The 17372-nt window shown below is 43.2% G+C and overlaps 1 protein-coding gene across 2 annotated transcripts in view; it reads left to right on the top strand.

Annotated features, from left to right (window-relative positions):
• The window catches only part of UNC5C (unc-5 netrin receptor C), a 370789-nt gene that overhangs the window by 229214 nt on the left and 124203 nt on the right, over positions 1 to 17372 (top strand). For both annotated transcript variants that reach the window (XM_055139055.1, XM_055139054.1), the window contains exon 3: positions 11803 to 11946. In XM_055139055.1, coding sequence (XP_054995030.1) covers positions 11803 to 11946 — 144 coding nt within the window. The remainder of the gene's footprint in view (positions 1 to 11802; positions 11947 to 17372) is intronic.

Below are 17372 nucleotides of genomic sequence, written 5' to 3'. Positions count from 1 at the left end.
CCTAAGACAGGAGCACAGGTGGGTGTATTCACAATCCAAAGTAAAATAAAACATATACGAAAATCACAATTAAAATAGAATGATAATGATATTTTAAAAATAGGAGGACTGCATCTAAAAGCTGATGCTTTCGCACTGAAGGGTAGAGTCAGTGCTAGGATTTTCCAAGTCAGTACGTTTGTCCCACAATTTTAATATTCTTAATATGACCTTATGATTAAAATGACAGATATCTTGAGAGAAAACTGTGTCTTTCTCATGGTTGTTATAGAGAAGTTCTAAGAAGACACCCCCCACCACCCCCACCACCCCCACACATATACAACACACAACACACATACAACACACACAACGCACTCTGGATCCACAGTCAAAGATATTTTTTCTCAGTTCTGATAAAACAAAAGTAAGGAAGTGACACATCCTCATTGGATATAGAGTGCCCCACAAAACCAAGTTGCTAGAAGCACACAAAAAGGCATTGAGTCAGTGACCCTGATTTCTTAGCAAGTCAGTTAAACCATTCATCCTCGGCAATGATAAACTTTGACTTTGGGTAAAATAATCCGATCATTCCGACAGCGAACATGATGCCACCAAAATTATACTCACAATAAAGGTAAAAGCACCAATAAGTTCTAGCTACACAACTACACGAAGTAATTTTGTTTTGTTTCGGGGTCACGCCCAGCAGTGCTCAGGGCTCACTCCTGGCTCTGTCTCAGGGCTCAGGACCTCTTGTGGCAGTGCTGAGAGGAGGATGTGCCCACACGTGCAGCGCAATTGCCGTATCTGCTCTACTATCTCGTGGATCCGACAGAAAGTATCGTAGTTAGCGTCAACCAGGCAGGACGTTTACCTATTAAATATTGTCTCTAAGTTGGAGGGAAACGACAGAATAGTCAGTTTGACGTTCAGTGTGTCTTCCTCTTATGTTGTTGATTTTTAAAACAACTTAGGGTCCATTGGATCACATCAGTTTATGAGAGCATGAATGTTAGTAAATGTTTAGGGGTGTAATGTTACCAAACAGTAGCCTGCGGTAAACTTGAGCCGTGTGCTTTCGAGTCAGCCTTGGAAACCGAGTTTGGTGACATGAGTCTAATGGCCTGTTTTCAGCAGATGTCATCTGTTCTCTTGCCTTGCTCCTTTCTCTCTTTTTTCCAGGCTACACCTTTAATTCACTTATCAGTAAATGACTTTGATGACTAAATTTTTTCTTTAGTATTCTGTATTTTATTGTGAAAATTAATGAACAGAACTGTGGGACACCATGGTGTGGATGGGAGTGGGGAGGTAGGGGGCTGGGAGTGAGGGTCGCTGACCTGGTGGATGTAGCCGGGAATCCCTGTCTCGACGGTGTCATGAATCAAGGTGCCTCGGATACAAGCATTGAAGTTAAGTGTTTGAGAACACGAGTGTGAGATGTGATGCTATCTCTCATTTTGTTCACAAATTATCTTAATTGTGATATTTTTTTCATATGGTAACGTATATATATATATTTAATTTTCACACCATAACTTACAAAACTTTCAAGAGTTGAATTTCAGATTTTTTTTATATCTATAGTATGTGAGTGAGAACTTTAAAGATTTGTCTTTCATCTCTGAAATATTTCGTCCACTTCCCCGTCCAATTCCATCTAAAAGATAACATCTCTCCCTGTTGCTGGCTACTGCTCCTCTGCATTCCGTGTCTTCCCTGTTCTTTCACCTGCTGTTTCTAGGTGTTAGTCATCTAAACCTGAACGTACAGTGGGAGCTGGGAGCTCAGCTTCTCTGCGCACGTGAGAGTCGGTGTTTTCATTTAGTTACCGCTAGGTACCAAGGAGTTGAATTGCAGGGCCCCGTGGTAGGTTTTTGTTTTGTGAAATCTCCATACTGTATAATGAAGGAGCTGAGCCAGTTTGCATTTCCAAGTGAGTCAGCATTCTTTTCTCTTCATTTTCTTTCCAGGGAGTATTGTTTGTAGCCTTGTTGATGTAAAGCCCTTTTTTTTAGGTTTTTGGGTCACACCTGGCGATGCACAGGGGTTATTCCTGGCTCTGCACTCAGGAATTACTCCTGGCAGTGCTCAGGGTACCATATGGGATGCTGAGATTTGAACTCGGGTTGGCTGCGTGCAAGGCAAACGCCCTACCCGCTGTGCTATGGCTCCAGCCCCTGTAAAGCCCTTTTGATGAGTTGTTTAGATTGGCATCTTCTGGACAATCCCCTATGTTGATAGCTTTTCTTAAAACCCTTTGCCTTCTGCAGGTCTTCTTTGGGGAACAATTCTCCCCAATTTGTAATGGGGAATTTTCTTACTGTTGATTTTTTTAAGTTCTTATTTATCATCTTGGATATCAACTGTTTGTCAGATAAATTATTTGCGATTATTTTGTCCCGTTCAGTAGAATGTCTTTTTGTGTTAGTAATAGCTCATTTCATAGTGCAGAAGTTTTTCAGTTGGATATAGTCCCATTTATTTTTACTTCTGTTTTCCTACAATGGAGTCAAATCGCCGAAACACCATGACACCATAGCAAGGAGTGTGTTGATTCTTTTTCCTTTTAATGCACTTTATAGATTTATGTCTAACATTTAATTTATTTTTTAATCTATTTTGAGTTAACTTTTCTGGATGGTGAGAGATAGTTCAGTTTTATTCTTTGCATGTGACAAACCAGTTTTCCTGACACCATTCCCTAGTTTATTATTCTTTGTCATAAATTAATTCTCCATGTCCATTTCTGGGGTTTTGATTCTACTCCATTGGTCTGAGTGTCTGATTTTATTCCATTACTACACTGTTTTATTTTCCTTAATTTTTATTTTTTATTCTCATCTAGGTATAGTGATTTGTAGAATTACTCATAGTTTAGTTTCAGACATAAATGGTGCACACACCACTTAAACTTATATAGCTTGATAGTACGGCTTAAAGTTTTTACTCAGGATTGCTTCAGCTATTATGCGTTTTTTCTATAACTTTATAGACTTTAGTAATGTTGGTTCTATTTTTCTTGATAATGCTGTGAAATTTTGATAGGGATTTCACTGAGTTTATTTAATGCTTTGGGTAGATGGTCATTTACCTATTTATTCAATTTCTTGGACGAATTTGTGCAGATTAAGTAATAGATCATTTTCAAAGTTTGGTAGAACTCACTAGAAAATACATAAGTACATAGGATTTTGTTTGGGGGAAATTTCTTCATTATTATTTCAATTCCAGGACTTATAAGTGGCCTCTGCAGGTGTTGTATATCTTCATGATTTAATCTTGGGAGGCTGTATAATATTTAAAAAATATTAGTCTATTTCTTGGCTAAGTTTTCAAACTTAGTTGGCATAATGTTATTTATAGTAGTTTCTATAATCCCTTATGCTTCTTGGTTATTAGTTTTCACTTCTCCCTTTCTTCCTAAACCTAGCTAAGGGTGTGTGAATCTTGTTTATTCTTTCAAAGCACTATTTTATTTATTTCTGTTTTTTTTTTCATTTTTATATTTTATTTTTCATTTGTAACATTTACATTCTCCTAAGACTTTGGATTTAATTTATTTTTCCTTAAGATGTGAGGTTTAATATTATTTCATTGATCCTTATTCCTTTTTTCCTGGTTTAAACCTTTACTGTTTAGCGTTCTCTTACTAGGGGGGAGCGGTAGAGTGGGGGTCATGCCCAGTGGCACGGGGCTTGCCCTGGTTGTGTGCTCAGGGCTCATTCCTCGCAGTGCTCAGGATGTGCCTGGAACTATGAGTGTTGTAGGAGATTCAAACAGTGTCTGCAACATGCAAGCAAGAGTGTCTGTACTCCAGCCAGGGCTCCACCTCACTGTCTGCTTTGCCCTGTGGCATAGTACCATGTTTCAGTCACTCCTTTCTTTGTGGGGGAGGGGGGTGGCAGCTTCTGTGCTCAGGGCTTACTCCTGGCTCTGTGCTCAGGGCTTACTCCTGGCTCTGTGCTCAGGGCTTACTCCTGGCTCTGTGCTCAGGGCTTACTCCTGGCTCTGCACTCAAGACTCACTCCGGGTGCGGGCCTGGACCCCTGGAGCACATGGGTGCATGGTAGTTGCCTTGCCAACAATACTGTCTTTGGGGTCACAGATATTCCATTTTTTAAGTGAGTATTGTGTTTTTTTTTTATTTTAGAGATATTCATGCATTCTTAAAATAATACTCAGGTTTAGTGGCCTGTTATATTTTAATTTACAACAGTAATTGTGATCATTTTATTTACTTTAATAATGTATATTGTTTATTCAAATATATATGGCATATCAAACATAGTGAGTTTTGTATACTTTAGATCACATTTGCAAACCTTAACAGGGAGAGGGCTGGAGAAGGCCAGATGCGAGGTTTGCACAGCACAGTCTCAAAACTCTCGTGGCCATAGAAAGAGAAAGTGATTGGGAGGAATGAAAATTCCCTGCAGGAGAACATAACACTAGCACTAAAGGGGGGGTCACTGTGCATGCCAGTGAAATATACGTGAGTGCCAGCAGGTTGTAGATTTGATGACAGTAAGAATATCTTCCAATTAGATGCATGTTTTTTAATATCATACAATAAACCGTTCCTTTTGTGGCGAATGAACAACTTGAGTCTGGAAGTCCTGTTTGCTCACCTTACTGTGGGCACTAGATGACCTTTCCTAGTTGCCGTCAGCACTTGATTGCATTTCTGAGGGAATTTGGAGATGGTTTTAGACAATTGCACAGCAGTGTGACTGTGTTCCCGTGTATCTGTGATCACTTTAGAGCAGTCTGAAGAGGCATTGTGGCGCCCGCTTTCTGTTATTAAATTAAAATTATAATTAAGGTAAGAAATAAATGCCATTTGCCAGATTGTATTGCCAAGTCCATGATATGAATAAAGATATCATAAAGATTCAATCAGGGTTTGAACTTTGCATCTGGTTTTCTAAAATCATTTTAAATTACCGATTAGCAAGTACACATTTATATTCATTTGTAAGACTTCTTAGTATAGCAGGCTAATTATGTTCCTGTACTCTGGCTCCCAACCCACAACAAGTCCTTTTTAAAAAGCCAAATTGCCGCAAACTTCGAACAGCGTGGATCCTTGCGATACCACCATTAAAGGCAGAACAGTGAGGGAACATCTTTGATATCCTCAGAAGTGATGGGAAACACGCACTCACATTTGACTAAATCCAGCCAATGAAGTGTTCCCATGCACTCCACCTGAAAACAACTTGAAGATCCCAGAGCTCTTCAAAGCAGCCCTCCTGGGTAGCGCTGCGGAGGGCATTCAGATTTCAAGGCAGCTTGCTTTTACCATCTCAAGTCTTCAAGCAGATTTAAAATTTTACCTTCAAAGGGAAAAGATGTTGCCTGTTTTTACGCAAATCACTAGTCTCTGGTTTGATGAGCAAAATTTCATAGACAGAGAACTTACCTGCAGTAAGGAGCGTGAGTATGCAATCAGCTAGCTTTGATTCTGGGTAACTGACTGACTCTCACTCAGGGAGTCTAACGTGGGCTGAGATAACTTGTGCTTCGGTCCTTTCTTACTCTGGTGTTGCTAAACCAAAGTTGGAATGCAAACTCCGGGCACAGGACAACAGCTGTATACAGCTGTGCTCAGCTGTCTTCCCTGATGGGGTGTTTGTTAAGTAGCAGACTGGAGTCAGTGCGTGTTTGATTCCACGGAGTCAGAACACACAATTTAAAACATTCATTCTATGTTTAACCCCTGTAGGAGCAGAGTTGGTCTGCCACTGGTTAAAGGCCACGTTTTGATTAGGATTCACAGAAATGTCTGTGGGTGTACTTGAGCTCAGGACACAGTGGCCTAGTGGAGCGGCCCGAGTGCCTCGTTAGGCTTCCTGTGTTGCTCCAGGTGAGAAAGGGCATTGGACTGAACTTGTCATCTTCACATGTGGCTGATATCCTGAGCCTGCATGTGGCTCTTCTGCACCTGGGAGTTACAGTCCTCAGGAAATACGCAGCGCAGGCCTTGCAACAAGACGATATCTCCAGTTTACTGCAGCAACTTCCCAAGGAAGAATTTTGCTTCCAGTAACTGAATGTCTGCCTGAAGAGAGAAGTGTAAGCAGGTAAAATAATTAAACAAAGAGTGGAATAAAAAATAGAAAGGAAATGTTAGGAGGACCCATTCGGGTTGAAAGATGCGTGTCGAAAGTAGACCATAGACCGAACATGAAGGCCACTCAGTGCCTCTATTGCAAACTACAACACCCAAAAGGAGAGAGAACAAAGGGGAATGCCCTGCTGCAGAGGCAGGGTGGGGTGGTGGGGGTGGGGTGGGGGGTGAGAGGGATACTGGGATCATTGGTGGAGGAGAATGGGCACTGGTGCAGGGATGGGTAAACGATCACTGTATGAGTGAAATGTAAACACAAAAGTTCATAAGTTTGTAACTGCATCTCACGGTGATTCACTAATAAATTTTTTTTTAAAAAAAGAAAGTGAAAAGTTGTACTGTCTTTGCACCAATTTCAAGGTACCAGAAAACCAAGAAGTACATTAAGACAGAACAATAAAGACCTCAGAAGAGTACAGGTAGAGGAGGAAAATAATCATTTGCTAGAAAGTTGGGATGTTTATTGTGGAGGTTGATTTACTAGTTGCACATTGGCTAAATTACCATGTTAATCTTTTCAGGGTGGAGAGAGGGTTGGAATATGGGCCTTGCTTGACAACCTGTTTTCAGCCGATCACTAGGTGAACATAAAAGGCTCATTGATATATCAACATTCAACAATAATCTTAAATCTAGTGTCAACGATAGAATTCCGCATTTATGATCATTCCCTGTGCTGGGGTTGGAAAGAAACTCACTTTCCTGTTTTTCCTTTCAATTCCAGGACTTTTGAGTGATCTTCTAAACCAAGTGACCCATCAGCTCTCAATACTATTTATTTCCCCTGTAGTATAGAAGTTCTTTGGGCGACTTTTAATTTGTACAAGGGCTTTTATCCTTTTAAACATAGAGTAGGTGGTTAGGGTCTTAAATGCCAATCTATAGGTCTCCTTCATTTCACCAAGAATTTATGAACAAATATTTTAATAAATCATAACTTAGCAACTATTAAGCTCAAAAGAAGTAGCGAAAAATCTAGTCTCTAGTTTTTTCATCTAAGTATGTCATCTGTTTGCCTAAAGTGTTTTAATGATACCCAGAAGCCTCGTAAATTCCAAATCCCAAACATGATATCATTCAAACTCTAGCATGCATGGGAATTCTTGAAGAACTTATTAAAGTAGAACTTACTAAAATAGGAACTTTAAGAGTAGGGGGTAAAAAATTAAAAGTAAAGGAAGAGAGTCTGTTAGATCCTTCATCTCTTCATTTGTCCTCTCAGGAGACTGGAGTAAAGGCATCAAACTCATATTTCCGCACAGTTTCAGGTTATACTAATAAAGCAGTTTAAGAGTGGCAAATGCACAGTGACTTTTCCCCTTTGTGTGATATAGAGAAACGTAGTAGGCAGATAACCAAGGGCCAGTGGTACCATGGCTTGAGAGTTGAGTGCAGAATTGAAGTTTTCCAGGGGGTGGGGGGTAACTTGAAATATTGGTGGGCGGATGCTGAGTTTGGTGGCAGATTTGGGGCTGTAACACTGTTCCCCTGAAACTCTTACAAATCAGAGTGTTGTCAATCAGGGCACCAAAATAAAAATTGAAAAATGAATAAACACCAAAAATAAATTCAGAAAATGAAAAGTAAAGGATATTAACTGAGCACTTTACAAAAATTAACCAAGAAATCAACCACTAAGTCCAGGAGGTTGAGAAAACCACATTTCTGAAACCAAACTGATTGACACTAAGACACACTATTGTTAAAGTTTTAAAAATCACTAATAAACAAAATAACAGCCATTTTAATACCATCAATAAAGATTAGAAAGGACATCTTCTATAAATAATCAACATACCATTGTTAAGTCAATGATAAAGCAAAAAGTGCTGAAGGCAGCTATGCAGGGGTTAGGCTAGAGCAACAAAAACAAGTGATAAAACTTCATTATATTTCTCAGAAGAAACCAGATAGGCTAGCAGAGATTGGAATGATATATTCACAGTTCTAAATAATAAAAACTGTCATTCAAAAACACTTTACCCTGAAGAACCATTGATTTAAAAAAATGGTAAAGTGTTCTACAGACAAAAGCTGAGTTCACTGTTATTTGAGCAAGTCTCAATAAATGTTAAAAGAAGTTATTTCCCACGAAAAGAAACAAACAAAAAAACAAACTTCAGCAAGTTTAAAATATATATAAAAGATATATATAAAATATGAAAAATATAGTAGCAGAAATGTAGTTAACAGCTATGGCAAGTAAAGACAAGGTAAAATCTGTGTAATTAAAAGGGTTTAATCTGTGAAATTAAAAGGGTTTATATCAACCTGGCAAGCTCCCCGGGGTGCATTCGATATGCCAAATACAGTAACAATAGCGGGTCTCATTCCCCTGACTCTAAAAGAGCCTCCAATACAGCACCATTTGGAAGAATGAACAAGGAGAGGCTGCTAAAAGCTCAGGGCTGAATGGACACGTTACTGGTGCCCGCTGGAGCAAATCACTGGACAACAGGATGACAGTGATACAATGATACCAACAGAAACAAATGACATTTTAGATATAGGAAGCTTGACTAATAACAGCCCTCATGGTAACCACAAAACCAAATTCTACAATGGAAACGTTCAGAAGGGGGGGAAATGCAGAAAGTGAAAGAATTTCAAGGGAAAACCATATGAAAAGGAACATATAAACAATTTTAAAAGGGATAAATATATAATAACTTGAAATCAAAAGACTTGCAGTATGTAAGCAACAGGTATCAATAATCTCCTTGCATGTGGGTGATCATACCTCCACATAGGGTGAGTGGAGTTTTATAAAATCAAGGATGCGTCTGTATTGTATTCACAAGAATCTAACATGGTGTTCAGGCACAGATAAGCTGAGAGTATAGATCCAGGGTCTCCAAGCAGAAAGACGGAGAAAAAGGCTATAAGATTTAAATTTTGTCAAGCACCTTAATCTGACTGATAGTTCTGTGAGACTCAGAAATCAAAAGCATCAACAACAGCAACAAATGGAACAGGAAAATATCAACTTTGGAGACACATGTTTCCAAGTAATTCTTGGGTCAATGAGTAAACTAAAAGAGAAATTTAAAACTATCTGGAGAATAATAAAAATAGTATAGCTATCCTATCTTATGGGTTGCAGCAAAACCAATATTTTTGTGAAGGAAGTAGATTGCAAAATAGGCACGTGTCAGTTAAACAGATCAGGAAGGAACCGAGGGACAGTGGTGGAAGTTTTTGGCACTGTGGTGATGAGTGTGGTAACACTGCATGTCTAAAATACCGATATTAATACCACTGTAAATCATAACATCTCAATCATTTAAACAAATAATTAAAAATACAATACGACCTACCTTAAACCTAAATGAACTGGAAAAGGTAAAGTACCATAGCTTTCATGAATTAATTTTGTTGATTTTTCACGTATTTACCATAGTTATTCATATTCCACGTGTGAATTAAATCAGCCAGTCTTGTGTGAAAGACTCTGGTGCTTACTGTAGTAAATGGGGAGAATGAATCAAGGATGATTGTTGGTGGTGAGATAGCCCAGTAGTTTGGCAGGGTCTGTGGTGCGCTATCCTCATCAGAGAGCTATAAAGGGAAGCCCCCCAAAATATCCCAATTGTGTAAATTGATCATAAATCAAAATTAGGAACAGGTTGAAAATGATCAACTTTTCATTCATTATAACAAATGTTACAATACTGTACTAAAGTATATTGCTACAAAATTCTTGGTAGGTATAGTTAGATAAATACCTAGACGTGATTTATGTAATTATTTTGTAGCTTTCAGGGTCAGGGGACCCTGAAAGAGCCTCGAATGAGGCACCGTTGGGAAGGACGAGTAAAGAGAGTGTTGGAATATAGCTCTAAATATGTTAGGCCTGACTTTGGTTCGTCCTTGCTCCCCTTGCCCAAGGAGCTTAGGTTTATCAGTCACACCCATCAAAGTGCTCCCGAGTCACTCCCATTCCTTTGTTTATCTGTAACCAATTCTACCAGTTTATCTGCTCTTCCCTTAATCAAACTCTGTTAATTGGTAAGGTCAGAACTTCCTAGGACACTGAATATTATAACATTGCCTTTCTCTCCTCTTTATGCCTTTTGAATAATTTACTTTTAAAGCTATGTCTTTTTTGTATAGACACAAGAAGACAATATTATGTTTTTATAACTTAAGACTTAATTGGCCTCGATATTCCTTCCTGGACATCTGCTTTCTCCACTTAAGCCTCAGTTGCCCTCAGTTCCTAGCACCCCAAAGTAGGGTCCCCGACGTGGGACGGGAAGGATCCAGGGCAAGCGGTGAGTTATGTGCTACCCTGGCATCGAGATGGGCCTGGCCAAAGTGCCTAATTCTTAACTATAAGTTAAGAGCTTGATCATAGACAAATGCTGTCATGATCCAATAGTAATTATGAGACTGGGACCCTGCTAGGAATAGGAAAGACTGATCTGGCCTGAGCACTGTAGTCTGAGATTGAGATGGCCCCAGGAGAGCAATTCTATAAGCTTTAATGCATCTCTTATTGTGTCCATACAAAATAATTAATATTATGAATTCTTATATGTTTGCTGGCTGAGGAGAAGAGAAACACATTCATGGGACTCTGCCCTTGGGTGGATCCTCCTGCTGAAAGAGAATTAAGTCCTAGGAGAAGCATCCCCTGAGGGAAAAGAACCTTACCCTATTGCTGACCACACCTATGGGTATGTCCCAACCCCCTCATGCTGGGAGATTTAACTAGGCTGTAAGAGTGGGTTGGGGGAGAGATCCACCGGAGCCAGATCCACGGCGCCAGATCCACCGGGGCCAGATCCATGGGAGCCAGATCCCTGGGGGCCAGATCCACAGGGCCAGATCCACGGGGGCCAGATCCACAGATTGAGAGAGAGAGAAATAAACCGATCGAGCAACCAGTTTGGCCTTCTTCCTTCCTTCACCTGCCTCGCCGCCCGCTCGCCCTTTCCTTTTCTTTTTATTTTTATACAGAGAGGATGCTAAAATCTCGGGCTGGGACGGATGGAGACGCTACTGGGCCCGCTCGAGCAGATCGACTATCAACGGGATGGCAGTGACGACAGTGACAGTGATTTTGTAGTTTTAGGCCATTATTTTGTTTCTTAGCTCTTGGGCCACATCTGGCTGTGCTCAGGGCTTCCTGCTGGCTCAGCTACCAGGGATCACTCCTGGCAGTGCCCCTGGGACCATATGGGGTGCCCGGAGTTGAACCTGGGTCAGCTGTCTGCGAAGCACGTGCCTGTCCATGGTACTCTCCTGCGTCAAGGCTGTCCTTACTTTACGTAAAACTTTAGGAAGGTTCAGTGACAGCACTGGGCGATAGCATGAGAAGCCCTGCTGCATGTTTACAGATATGTATTCATGGGTTTACATCCATGACTGTGGTTCGGTCCAGTCTCTCGGGTCCTGCGGAAGAGTCCGTCACCGTAGGCCCTGCACAGCACGTCATTACACCGAGAACTGTAGGACTGACGTAGGAATGATTGAGACGTGTGACGTCAGGGCACAATTGGGCGGGCAGCAGAGAGCGTCCATGCAGAGGGGACCGTTTCCTGGAGGACGTGCTGCTGCGGGCTTGGAGTGGCACACAGGGCGCGAGTGGGGCTGGGGGCAGGGGCGGGAGGGGGGCAGAGGGCAGGAGCGATGGGTTCGCGCGAGGCCCGGCTGCGGCTAACTCTCCCTGTCTCTCGCAGGCCTCATCGTCCGGGAGGTGAGCATTGAGGTCTCGCGCCAGCAGGTGGAGGAGCTCTTCGGGCCCGAGGACTACTGGTGCCAGTGCGTGGCCTGGAGCTCCGCGGGCACCACCAAGAGCAGGAAGGCCTACGTGCGCATCGCATGTGAGTCCCTCGGCCCTGGTGCCGCAGCGCTGCGACCCCGGGGGAGCCCAGACCAGGGCACGGCGCAAGCCCAGGGTCCCCCGGAGTGCCCCTTTGCTGCTGAGTCTCTCACTTTAGTATTTGGGTCCCGGGTTACTTTCTGTCGAGGGAGGTGAAGGAGTAACTGCTGCTCCCGCGTGGTTCAGAATTTCATTAGTCTGATAGCGACGAAGCTGTGGGAGCACCTCACTTTAGTTCTGCAATTGGTTCATTTTTCTAATTTTTAAAAACCATGTTGACTGTCTTGGGTACTGAAAATAGCAAATTGAGGGCTGGAGCGATAGCACAGCGGGGAGGGCGTTTGCCTTGAATGCCCTCCCCATTCCATTCCCCAGGTTCGATTCCCAGGGTCCCAGAGGGTCCCCTGCGCACCACCAGGAGTAACTCCTGAATGCAAAGCCAGGATTAACCCCTGTGCATCGCCAGGTGTGACCCAAAAAGCAAGTAAATAGATAAATTAATTAAATAATTAAATAAACATAAAAATAGCATATTGGAAACTGAGATCACCCAGACAAGGATTTCCTCTTTATTCTGGAGCCTTAGGCTCACTGAAATATCCCACTAGTTTTCGAAGTTCACTTCTTGTTCAGTGATGACATAGATCTCCTTCCCGCCAGAGGGACGGCAGGGCGGGGAGGGTGCTTGCCTTGGTTATGGTTGAGCCAGGTTCCATATCCGGCACACCGACTGGTCTTCCGAGCAGCACCAGGAGAGATTCCTGAGTGCAGGGCCAGAGGAACCCCCGAACATCGCCAGACGTGGCCCCAAAACAAAACAAACGGAAGATCTCTCGTCCATTCTCTCCCTCTTCAGCCGCTTGAACGCTTCAGAGTGAGGGTTCTTGCCCCATCCTTTTCCCTTTCCAGTTCTCCATCTATTCTAGCCCGGATGCGGTTTTCCAGAGTCACGGCTCCCTTCAGCTCAACATCATTTCTGTCTAAGAGTATGCGTTGACTCGTGAGATGAAACTTTTGCCGTGGTATATGCCAGCATCTTAATTTCCGTGAGATGTCATGTTTGTTCTCTTTAAGAGCAAACTTTATTTTTTTCACAGTTCTAAGCCCTGGGAGTGCAGGACCTAGGGGCCAGTTCCTGCTTCCCCTGACACTCCTCTCCTCGCGTGTCCACTCTCTGCATGCCCAGTGCGTGGCCAGCCCTCTGACTCTGCTCCTAGGGCTTCCCTCGCCACGTCCCCTTCCCTGCCAGAGTAGTCCATCCTGGCCGCTTTGTTTTGTGTAGTCCCCTCTTTAAAGACACTATTTAAGCACAGTCACACTCTCACACTCTGGGGTACTTCAGATTAAAACTTGAAATATTGGGTCGTGGCAATTCAGCTTCTGAATTCAGCCCAACATTCACTCGAATTGGAAGGTTTTGATTTCTATACTGTATTATTGTATTATTCTGCGCTTTATTATTTCTGCACTTTAGTATTGAACATAATAAAGGCCTCCCTCTTACTTCCATCCATTATTCATAGGAATTGTTCTTAATACAAATTTATTAAGCATTTACTCTGTTTTGGGAATTCTTGTTAAGTATTGGCTATGGGGCACAAAGAATATGCCACGATCTATTTCCTTGTAAACTCAAGCTCTGGTGAGAAAGGAGAAGCTATAAATAATCACCAGGAATAGAGCAGCTGGTACATGATATGGGGTTGGGGGCACCTGGAAAGCAGTAAATGTTCCACTAGAAAACGAGAAGACCCAAGTTTGACACTGACCTTGAAGAAGCCAGATGCAGGGAGGGGGTTAGGCAGAGCTACAGAGGGTTTGAGTGCAGAAACACTGATACCTGCGTCTGGGACCAGAGTGATCCACGCACCTAGAGGAGTTGAGAAAGTTAGGTGTGGAGGTGAGGATTGGATGGGAGGGCAATGAGGGGACAGCAATACTGATTTTTGCTTGTTTTTTGGTCTTGCTCCTGCTTCTTGGCTCAGGGATTGTTTCTAGCAGGGCTCAGGGAACCGCATGGGGTGCTAGAGATGGAACACGGGCTGGTGGCAGGCAAGGCAAGCCCCCTGCCCTCTGCACTACTGCCCGGGCCCCCATTCTGAGTGTCTAACATCCTGGGTTCCTTGTGTAACGTAGGCACTTAAGACTGTTTTTCAGCAGAACAGCACATTAGAGGTTACCGCTTGGTTGAGAATGGAGCAGGGGAGCAGGGAGCCCGTGGGGAGGGAGCGGTTACGGCGATCAGAGACGTTAGTCAGGCTACCTTGGGGCAGTGGCACGGACAAGACTCGGTATTGTGTGTTTGTGTATGTTTGCACACACAGAGTCAGAGTTCATTGAAAGATGGGGTGGGGATGCGAAGGAACGATTTGAAGGGCTTAAGCCTTCTGCGAGACTTTTCCCTAACTCCCAGGAAAGCCGTTTCTGCTCCTGGGAACAGGAGCCGGAGTCTCACAGCTCTGCAGGGCTGTTTCCACCTGCTGAGGACCTGCCTCATTTAACTTATATTCACTTGTAACGTCTGTGCTTCATGCCAGCAAATTCCCTGAGAATTGGACTTGTAGCAAGCAACTTAATGTCATAAGTACACATGTTAATTTTCAGTGACCCATACATCCATACATCACACATAATGTTAAAATTTATGCTATCTCAATGAAATCACTGCACTGTCATCCAGTTGCTCATCTATTTGCTCGAGCGGGCACCAGTAATGTCTCCATTGTGAGACCTGTTGTTACTGCTTTTGGCCTATCAGATATGCCACGGATAGCTTGCCAGGCTCTGTCATTGGGGTGGGATACTCTTGGTACCTTGCCGGGCTCTCTGAGAGGGTCAGAGGAATCGAACCCGGGTCGTCAGCATGCAAGGCGAATACCCTACCCGCTACCTATCACTCCAGGCCAATAAAATAAAGGAGTGAAGTAATTATTTTGTGGGTCCCAGGGAGATTAGCTAAAGTGGTACAACACATGTCAGTGATGTGCCGAGTTCTCTCTGGCATTGCAGAGACCCCGAGTTCCACCAAGCTTCGCCCTGCTGGCCCCTGTTTAAGTTAACAGTGTTTAACTTAAATGTTTATCTCTAGGGCTGCATCATGGATGTTTAATACATTTATATTGAATTAAATTATGGTATTTCTAGGGAAGCTTATTTTCATTACAGAATTATTCATTGATCTTTTCTGTGTCTAAAGAGATTCTCTTGGCATGCAGAGTCTGTTCCACCCCAAATAGACTCTGAGAAGGAGATGCACCGGAAGGCAGAGTGTTTGTGCACATGCGTGCGTGCTGAGGAGCCATCTCTGATAGATGAGAGCAGAAGGGAGACAGAGGGAGAACTTGCATTGCATTATGGGTACCTAAAGGGTGATACTGCAGTATGGTACCTGAAGGGTGATACTGCAGTAGGGGTACCTGACGTGATACTGCAGTAGGGATACCTGAAGGGTGATGCTGCAGTAGGGGTACCTGAAGGGTGATGCTGCAGTAGGGGTACCTGAAGGGTGATGCTGCAGTAGGGGCACCTGAAGGGTGATGCTGCAGTAGGGGTACCTGAAGGGTGATGCTGCAGTAGGGGTACCTGAAGGGTGATGCTGCAGTAGGGGTACCTGACGTGATACTGCAGTAGGGATACCTGAAGGGTGATGCTGCAGTAGGGGTACCTGAAGGGTGATGCTGCAGTAGGGGCACCTGAAGGGTGATGCTGCAGTAGGGGTACCTGAAGGGTGATGCTGCAGTAGGGGTACCTGAAGGGTGATGCTGCAGTAGGGGTACCTGACGTGATACTGCAGTAGGGATACCTGAAGGGTGATGCTGCAGTAGGGGTACCTGAAGGGTGATGCTGCAGTAGGGGTACCTGAAGGGTGATGCTGCAGTAGGGGCACCTGAAGGGTGATGCTGCAGTAGGGGTACCTGAAGGGTGATGCTGCAGTAGGGGTACCTGAAGGGTGATGCTGCAGTAGGGGTACCTGACGTGATGCTGCAGTAGGGGTACCTGAAGGGTGATGCTGCAGTAGGGGTACCTGAAGGGTGATGCTGCAGTAGGGGCACCTGAAGGGTGATACTGCAGTAGGGATACCTGAAGGGTGATGCTGCAGTAGGGATACCTGAAGGGTGATACTGCAGTAGGCGTACCTGAAGGGTGATACTGCAGTAGGGGTACCTGAAGGGTGATGCTGCAGTAGGGGTACCTGAAGGGTGATGCTGCACTATGGGTACCTGACGTGCAGTGTGGGAGCAATGAAGGATGATTTCTTCGGAAGCTCTACGCTGTCGCACCTGGCTCAGCAGGAGGCGGGCCTTCAATCCCATTCTGGCCCACCCAGTGAACGTGCACTCTCACGTTCTGCTGCCCCTTCAGCACTTTGGCGGGTCAGCGCAGCTCTCCCGCCCCAGCAGCCTTGCTCTCCCCAGAGCGCAGGGCCGGGTGTCGCAGAAGGAGCCTCGCAGAGCACATGCCCTACACTCTGTACACAAACAGCACTGTAGCACTGTCAGCCCGTTGCTCATCGATTTGCTCGAGCGGGCACCAGTAACATCTCCACTGTGAGACTCGTTGTTACTGTGTTTGGCATATCGAATATGCCACGGGGAGCTTGCCAGGCTCTGCCATGCGGGACACAAACAGTGGAAACTAATTTTGTTAATTATGAGGAAAAAATAAATTCTTCCAACATTTAGAAAATAATGAAATTTTAAACATGTAGAACAATTTTAGCATATTATGCTCAGAAGGGAACCACGATGAAATATATTTTGTTTATCTCTCATTGTTCTTTGGTTCACTTTATAAAGTACGCATTTTTAATTCTTAAATCCAATATGTATCCCTTAATAAACTGGCTTTCTTAAAAGCTAACCTGTAAGGACTACATAGTTTCAACTGATGACTCTCTTGTTAATAATCTTTTAATTTTAATTGATTTTATAGAGAATTGTTTGCAATATCTCAATATATTTTATTTCACTTAATATTATATATACATATATGAACTTCATCTTACATTTCATAGCTATTGAATATATATTGCCACTTTTAGTATCATGAGAGAAAGCTATTCTTTTAGGAAGATGAATTATTTCATATTTTAATCCTATGCCTGAAGCAGAGTTTTGAGTCTCTCACCATAATTCATGGAACTGAAAGAGTAGCCAGAATAAACTAGCTTATGTTGAGTTTTACTCAGATTGAACATCAACGTGGAAAAAGTAAAAGTTAAATTTCAAGTTTTCTCTGTCAGGGCAGTTGCAGTTCACATGAGATTTTACTAACATGAAGATCTTGCAGATTTCCGAATGTGCCTTACATCAGGTGCACTGGGTGTTCTCCCCTGGATGTTTGATGGTGACAAGACAGAAGCTACAACTTAAGCTTCATTTGTTTCAGATAAAGACCCCCTGATGCTAAGGTCCAACAGTGAAATTG

This window comes from Sorex araneus, chromosome 5 (assembly GCF_027595985.1).
Source record: "Sorex araneus isolate mSorAra2 chromosome 5, mSorAra2.pri, whole genome shotgun sequence".
NCBI lineage: Eukaryota > Metazoa > Chordata > Mammalia > Eulipotyphla > Soricidae > Sorex > Sorex araneus.
Note: the sequence above shows the minus strand (reverse complement) of the source record. Positions and strands in the feature narration are given on the sequence as shown.